Source organism: Merops nubicus, unplaced genomic scaffold (assembly GCF_000691845.1).
Source record: "Merops nubicus isolate BGI_N331 unplaced genomic scaffold, ASM69184v1 scaffold40497, whole genome shotgun sequence".
In the NCBI taxonomy this organism is placed as follows: Eukaryota; Metazoa; Chordata; class Aves; order Coraciiformes; family Meropidae; genus Merops; species Merops nubicus.
In genome coordinates this window covers 4199-12020 of record NW_008622999.1, presented here as the reverse complement: position 1 = coordinate 12020, position 7822 = coordinate 4199, and the positions used below count along the sequence as shown (strand labels likewise).

The 7822-nt window shown below is 52.6% G+C and overlaps 1 protein-coding gene across 1 annotated transcript; it reads left to right on the top strand.

The window, feature by feature from the left end:
* Positions 1 to 442: 442 nt before the first annotated feature.
* Positions 443 to 7023, top strand: LOC103777408 (hippocampus abundant transcript 1 protein-like). The gene is made up of 11 exons (XM_008944960.1): positions 443 to 541; positions 1115 to 1177; positions 2196 to 2323; positions 2752 to 2866; positions 3396 to 3614; positions 4260 to 4373; positions 4839 to 4910; positions 5316 to 5428; positions 5537 to 5634; positions 6141 to 6307; positions 6395 to 7023. The coding sequence occupies exons 1-11, from the start codon at positions 533 to 535 to the stop codon at positions 6602 to 6604; spliced, it is 1308 nt and encodes a 435-aa protein (XP_008943208.1). The 5' UTR covers positions 443 to 532; the 3' UTR covers positions 6605 to 7023.
* Positions 7024 to 7822: the final 799 nt, after the last annotated feature.

The following is a 7822-nucleotide window of genomic DNA, read 5'->3' as shown; positions in this document are numbered from 1 at the left end:
AGAGACAGGTTCCTGTGGAGCAGCACAGTGTGCTCCTAACTGCTCGGCCTGTGCCCTTCTCTGGTGCAACTCAGCTGAGGCTTTTGTGCTTTCCTCCCATTCCTCACCATTTGTTTTCCTTGTGAGCTCGTGACTGTGCACGTGTGTCCCACCTGGCAGGAGAGCACCTGGGTGAGCAGCTGAGGTTTGGCACTTGGAGAAGGGACAGAACAAATGCTGCCCTGAAAGGACCTCGAGATAAGACAGATAAGCAGGGCCTTGAGGTGTGGGGGTTTGTAACAGCTGATCCAAGGACTGCCTTCCCTGCTGTGCTGGGTGGATGGAGTTGGTGCTGAGGAGTAAAACTGCCTTCCCAAAGTCCCAGTCTCCTCTGGGGTGTTGCACGTGTTGCTGCCAAACCGTGCAGGATCCATGTGATTTTCACTTCCAGAGCTCTGTTTTGCAGCGACAGGGGATTGGAGAGCCCAGCGTGTACCACGCTGTGGTGGTGATTTTCCTGGAGTTCTTTGCCTGGGGGCTGCTAACCACGCCGATGCTCACGGTGAGTAAGTGTCCCTGGGAACAGAACTGGCTTCTGTAGCCTAGAGCTCCCCTTGGGCTGGGGGGGATAAAGGTCCTAACGTAGGCCTGTGGAGTGTAGGAAGCAGGAAACAAGATGTAATTATTTGTACCTGAAAAAGCTGGAGCTACAGTAATTATTTTTTTTTCTATGGAGCTGGGCAATTATTGTCTTAATTATTGTATCTTAACTTGGAGCAAAGCATGAGTTAGATTTTTGAAAGCGTTTGGAGGTGAAAAGAACTGTGAGCTTGGGAGCTTAATGAAAGAAAGTTGTCCAAAGCTTTGACTTTTTATCTGAAAACTGCACCTATTACCCTACACAGATGGATCTGGAGATAAAAGATTTTTGTTCAAGTACCACCATCATTGTCTGAGGTGTCAAAGCACAGAGACAATTTCCTGGCAATCGCTTGCTACACAAAGTCACCCTTGTTCAGGAGAGCCCAGGGTAGTGCAGAGGGCTCCACCGAGCGAGGATTGACAGAGGCAGCAAATGGAAATTCTGCAAAAGTTGCCAGCTCTGGAGTTTTGTTTTGTATTGTTTTTTTCCTAGGTGTTACACCAGACTTTTCCTCAGCATACATTCTTGATGAATGGCCTGATTCATGGAGTCAAGGTGAGGGATATTCCTTGCAGCCATCATAGTCTGTGTCGTTTGCTGGTGTCACGAGTGTTTCACTGACAGAACTCCGTGCTTCGGTTTGGTGCCATGCTGGTAAACCTAATGCAAAGTGAAGGACTGGCAGAGCACAGACGTGGGGTGGCTGATTGTACTGGCAGTATTGACAGCGTGCTGGCTGTCAGCGTGGGTTTGGGGCTGTGGCAGTCACGTGCTTCAGCTGGAAATCCTCTAATCGTCAGGAGCAGCCTCTGTCCGTGCTCAGGGCCGTGGGGAAATGAGAGATCGATGGCAGCGGAGCTCCCCGGCCACAGGAACGGGAGTGAGGCGGGCGTGCTGGGCACTGTGCTTGGCACTGCAGAGCTGGACCAGAGCAGGACTGGGGGCAGCTCCAGGCAGCAGGCAGAAGCCCTGTGTCCTGACTCGCAGCGTGGCAGAACGGCCCTGGCAAACGGGTCTCGGGGCACGGCCGCAGAGGGGTGTGCTCCCGTGGCAGGTGGGCGCTCCCATCTGCACCCAGTGCTCTCCCCCGCCTGCCCCAGGTCTGAAAGGCTTTGGCAATTTTATGGGTGCCTAATGGCCTTGGCATCTCCTGGGGTCTGGCTTGTCTCCGCTCAGAGGGAATGCTTTCCCTCGAGCTGCAGTAGATGTGGGTGTGGTGGAGCCGTGCCCGCGTCGTTTGGGGTGCTGGCAGGGCAGCCCCTGCTGCACGGGCCCGAGGGGAAGTCCCCAGCTGCAGGCCCAGCCGTTGCAGGGAGCAGGAAGCAATTGGGGTGTTGAGCAGCACCTGTGGGATGAGGATTTGGGGTGGTTTGGTCTCGCTAGAAGGATGTGAGCGGTTTAACAAACTGTTCTGTTCTGGTAATATTGCCTGCTTGTAGACAATAGGAATGGATTGTCTCCTCAGGCTTTTATCTTTAGATCATGTTGCCAAAAGCTCTCGCCATGGACAATCATCAGAATTTGACTGAGGCATTTCTCCCTGTCACCCTGTCTGTCTGTCTGTCTGTCTTAGGGTCTGCTTTCTTTTCTAAGTGCCCCACTGATTGGTGCTCTCTCTGATGTCTGGGGCAGGAAATCCTTCCTCCTCCTCACTGTCTTCTTCACATGTGCGCCAATTCCCCTTATGAAGATAAGTCCATGGTGAGTTTGCTCTGGCTATAACTGAGGGGCTCCGAGGAGAGAAATGAGTGGGAGGCTGGATGATGAGGGGTTTGAGGGTGAGATGGAAGAGTCCGTGCCGTGGAGAAGGATGCTCATCCCAAAGACTAACTGATTTGGCTGGTTCTGCTGGAAGGTTTGGTGTCAGGACTCTTCAGTCTGTCTTTCTTCTCCTGGTGCCTGTTCTCCTGGCAGCTGCCTGTCAGAGCATGTTGGTGTTTCCTTCCTGTGTGGGGAACACAAGTGATAAATCTCTGTGGGCCACAGGCTGAAGCTCGGTGTTCCCGAGTGCTCTCTGGAGCCGTGAAATAGGATGGAGTGAGGGGAGGGTAGGGGAGAGGTTCTTGTTCAGCAGCTGCAGACTGCTGTGTGGTTGCTCCCTAACTCTCCCCTGGCAATGCCTGTTCCAGGTGGTACTTCGCTGTCATTTCCATGTCTGGAGTCTTTGCTGTCACCTTTTCTGTGATTTTTGCCTACGTTGCTGATATCACGCAGGAGCACGAGCGCAGCACGGCGTATGGATTGGTAAGGAGCTGAGTAACTGCCTTGTGTCTGGAAAGGAGCATCTGAGGCTTTGCAGGTAGGAGAGGTATGAAATTAGGGTGGGGGATTCCTTGACAAGGCCGAGGTCAGCATCAGTGATTCTGAAGTGCACGCTTCGCTGGCGGTACCGTCTCTTGTGTGTGGGAGGTGGCACCGGGGCGAGGGCCGGTTTCTCTGGGTCTGGACAGGGGCTGTGTTGTTGCTCAGCATTGACGTGAAACCAGCCTGGCCTGTGAGTGTCTGTGCACCAGGCAGGGGGTGGGCAGAGCTGCTGGCGTGCTGTGACCAGGCCCTTCCCATAGGTTAGCTGGAAGTATCCCATGTGAAGCGTTAGGAGAGCTCTCATTTCCCTCTGCTAGAGCTCAAGATTGCGCCGAGCGCACACGTCACCTTTCCTTCTGCACAAGTCCTGCATTACCTCTGTCAAAGATGGGAGAAATGGAACCCTCGGGTTACTCTGGGAGAGAAAACAGGCTCTAGAAGTGTCTGTATCAATGTCTCGTGCTTGCAGGTGTCGGCCACGTTCGCTGCCAGTCTGGTCACGAGCCCCGCCATCGGCGCGTACCTCTCCCAGGCCTACGGCGACACGCTGGTGGTTGTGCTGGCCTCGGGGGTGGCTCTGCTGGATATCGGCTTCATCCTGCTGGCTGTGCCCGAGTCTCTGCCGGAGGAGATGCGCCCGGTCTCCTGGGGAGCTCCCATCTCCTGGGAACAAGCAGACCCGTTTGCGGTGAGTAATCTTGCTGCTGTTTTTCCACCTGCTGGCAACGCTTGTATTTGCTTTAGTTCTGCTGCTTTCTCTCAAAAGAAAGGTCATTGCACAAGAGGTGATGGATGCAAGGCTTAGATTAACCCTGTTGAACGTACAGGGTTCAGCTGATGGCAGACTGCACATCTAGAGCTGTCTAGAGCTGTCTGGCAGCTTCTCACTGATTTCATAATAGCTACAGACCAGCTAAAAGCAGCCCCAGGAGTCCTGAAGTGAGAGCATCTTTTTGTGTTGGTTGTTTGGATTCTGGTACTTAGCAACAGAACTGTGTCAGGAGAAGTCTCTCATATCCCTGGCTTCTCAGGACCCTCGCTAATGATGATGAGCTTTGCACAGCTTCACCTCACCCTTGCTTAGTAGGAAGATTGCTTTGGCTCTCTGAGGAAAAACCAATTCTGAGCAAAAGCACTTGACTGTAAATTTGAGCAACTGAAAGGTAAAAATTGCTTGTTGTGGAGGTTGATGCCATGGTACACCTGGTCTGGTTTCATTCAAGGGTTCACTTCTTAGATAGAAGATGGTGACTTAAGCACTTGGGTTTGCTGTACCTGGAGAATGTTTAATAACACTGACTCCTTTTTTTTACATTTTTTTCATTCCCTACAGTCCTTGCGGAAAGTGGGTCAGGATTCCACAGTGCTGCTCATCTGTATCACCGTCTTTCTCTCCTACCTTCCTGAAGCTGGCCAGTACTCCAGCTTTTTCCTGTACCTGCGACAGGTCAGTCTCGTAACGAGGGAAGGTTTTGAATGCAGGAAATGCCAGCCTATAAATGTTATCTTAGTTGGGTGGCATGGAGAAGCTGATCTTTGCCAATAGCTGAGTAAAGCTGAAGCTGTAAGGAATAGCGACTTGTTCCAGCTTTCCTAAAAATAAACATGGGAGCCTGGTGTCTGCTCCCTAGGCATTGCCAGGGCCCTTGCTTGGCATCCTGCTGCTGGCCTGTCTGTTCATCCTGTCTATGCCACTTCCAGGCGCTGAAGGTGAGCCCAGTGATTTAAAGCTGTCTCTTCAGCCAGGGGAAAATCTTCTGGTTTATTCCTGTGGAAGCTGGGAGGTGGTGGAAGGTTCAACTGATTAATGTTTAAGTGCCTGATAAGTGATGTCAGTAAACATGGGTGACACTGATGGGGTGACTGAGTACAAATCTCCTGCCTGAAAAGCCCCTGTCTGGTGTTTTCACAGGTCATTGGTTTTTCCTCCGAGACTGTGGCAGCCTTTATTGGTGTAGTTGGGATTCTCTCTATACTGGCTCAGGTGAGGAGCAATTTCTGTTTTGGCTCTAGCAGTCTGGTTGTAAGAACATCCTGAGCTGCTGATAGTGGGGACTGGTGAGTTGGCAGAATGCCTGTGGCCACACGGGATCGTCGGGCCTGTGCACAGCTACCTGCAGTCCCTCTCCTCCTGAGTGGAGCTGCTTGTTGAGCAACAAACTGCGGTGACCTGTGGGGGGACCCTGATTTGCTCCGTGCATCTCCACAGACTGCTCTGGTTGTGTGGATGGGGACGTGCTGGTTTCTAACAGCGTTGTGAGAGCAGGGTGTGGTGTGTCTGCAGTAGCATCTCACAGCAGCAGGAGGCCCCTCTGGTTCCCATCCTCTTCTCTTCCAGTGCATTGTCTTTCTTCACGCTTACTTTGAAAGCACTTGTTCTTCTTTCCAGACGGTTGTGTTGGGAATTCTCATGCGTTCGATAGGAAATAAAAACACCATCCTCTTGGGACTGGGCTTCCAGATCCTGCAGCTTGCCTGGTACGGCTTCGGCTCGCAGCCTTGGTAAGAGTTCACCCACGTTTGTCTCCTGGCATCGTCAGGTTTCTCCCCCTGCTGTTGGCTCTGCCGTAGCTCCACCCGGCCTCCTACCAGCGGCTCTTTGTCCCCCAGGATGATGTGGGCGGCGGGAGCCGTGGCTGCCATGTCCAGCATCACCTTCCCGGCCATCAGTGCCATGGTGTCCAGGAACGCAGACCCCGACCAGCAGGGTGAGTCGCGGGGCAGTCGTGGGGCACTGGGCACTGCTGGGGGTGGGGTGGACAGGGACAGCGGCCCCAGCTGTGGGGAGTCACTTGGTTCTTAGCACTGACACTCTGGCCTTTGCCTGTAGCTGATGTTGTGGGAGGGGATCCTTAAATTGTGCTCATAGGTGTTCAGTGTTGTCTGTCTGAGGCAGAGAGGAGACTGCTGCTTCATCTTTTGCCTGCTTCATGGTTCAACCCTGAGCCCTCACTGGAATTCCAGTCCACTCGGGCATCGCTACTTGACGTGCTCGTGCTCATTTTATTTTCCAAAGCAGCAAGCCCAGAGTTACTGATTTTTGTAAAACCCAATACTGAGCGAAGCTCGTCACCATCTAACCGGGTCGTCTGCGGCGTGTGTCAATCCACACCCGAGTGTTTGGTCCTGTCTTTGAACACGTGAGCGTCCTGGAACGCAACAAGGTTCTGCAGAAAGCTGGAGGCATGTCTTCCTTTCCTGGCTCTGTCCTCAGGTGTGGTGCAGGGGATGATCACTGGAATTCGGGGTCTGTGCAATGGCCTGGGGCCGGCGCTCTATGGCTTTGTCTTCTATCTCTTCCACGTGGAGCTGAATGAGATGGCTGAGGTGGAAACTTTGGGTAAGGCCTCCCGACCAAACATGGCCAACCCTACAGATGAGGTAACCTGATTAGCTTTATCATTCCAAGTGCTGGGCTGCTTCTGTCCTGCATCTGGGTGTTAATCATTCCTCTGTTTCTCCCTACAGAGCAGCATTATCCCAGGGCCTCCATTCCTGTTTGGGGCCTGTTCTGTCCTGCTGTCGCTCCTGGTGGCCTTGTTCATTCCTGAGCACAACCTCGTGCTGAGGTCAGGCAGCCACAAGAAGCACAGTAACGGAGCCCAGCCCCACACCCACAGCCCACAGGCCGGAGGGTTGGATGGCAAGGAGCCCCTGCTCGAGGACAGCAGCGTGTGAGGTTGGGAGAGCAGGACCTGGCTTGTGTCTCAGCTCCAGATGGAGGATGGACTTGGGGAGAGAGGGTGTGGGGAGAGAAGAATGAGGTGACACTGTACCACTGACAGCCAGTGAGAAGGGACAAATGTTCTCTTCAAGCCAAGTACACCCAGCTGGTGCAGATGGTGCTGGTGGAGAGGGGAGATACTGAACTGCTCTGTGGGAAGGGATCTTTTGTTAGAGCAAACCTGCCCTGCCTGGTCTGTGATGCTGAACTTCCTGGTGTCACCTGCCAAATGCTCAACTCGCCATTGAGAAGTTAGGGAGCTGGCACTGTCTGTGTTCTGCTGTGACCTAACCGAGCTGCCAGCCAGGATGAAGCCAGGCACCCGTGCCCTGTCCCCCGGTGTCACTGGTCCTGGCTGCTGGCCCGTCGCGGCCCGTGCATGCAGCGTGGGCTCTGGCATCACACCAGCCTGGGCTGGCATGAGGAGTGGGCCCCACGGTCACCTCTGAGCAGATCCTCACTGCTGGAGGGTCCTGGCCTGAGAAACTGAGACCAAAAAACCCAAAATCTACTGACTTAATGTTCTGATGCAGAGAAGAAAAACTAAGTTGCAGCTGACCCAAGGGGGGATGGGCAGATGAGAGAAGGGCAACTACATGAATTTGGAGTGCTGAGATGGTCAACACCATGTGTATTTGGGTTTTCCTTTTTGTTACGTCGATGTAACATTAGTCTGTTGCTGCCTCCATGGGTAGTAGATAGAGGGGTTGTTCAGAAATCTTTCTGGAACCATAAGGGTTGTTTAGAAAACAGTTCTCTGAGAGGCTGGAGGAACAACTAAGCTCTGCTAAGCACTTTGATGGAGTGTGGTTTCCTGAGAGAAAGAAATAGCTGTTTATCTTGAGCACTTTTATAAAGCATGTTGATTTTTCCCCAGGCTCTTGCCATCTGATATTAAAACCAGATAATGACTGTACCTTGTTTTCTCTCAGTCCAAAAGATCCTGGTGGTGATGATTGCAGCTGATTTGAACTCACAGGTTTGGATTCTGTGTGGCATTTCTGAGCCTGCTGTGAAGGGTTTCGTTTTGTTGAAAAATGGAATTGCAACCTCTGCTGGAGGGTTCAGCTCTGTTTAGAGAGCAGCAGGTACTTGAACTCGAGCATTGTGAAAGAAGCCAAGACAAATCTGTAGAGAATGCTTGGTTGTTTATAGATGCGTAGAGATAAGGC

Bases quoted from the DNA above. Each gene is read 5' to 3' on its own strand.
- LOC103777408 (XM_008944960.1), top strand. The intron at 4,374-4,838 runs GTCAGTCTCGTA...GTGTTTTCACAG, and splicing joins TTTTCCTGTACCTGCGACAG to GTCATTGGTTTTTCCTCCGA. The intron at 5,429-5,536 runs GTAAGAGTTCAC...TTTGTCCCCCAG, and splicing joins GGCTTCGGCTCGCAGCCTTG to GATGATGTGGGCGGCGGGAG.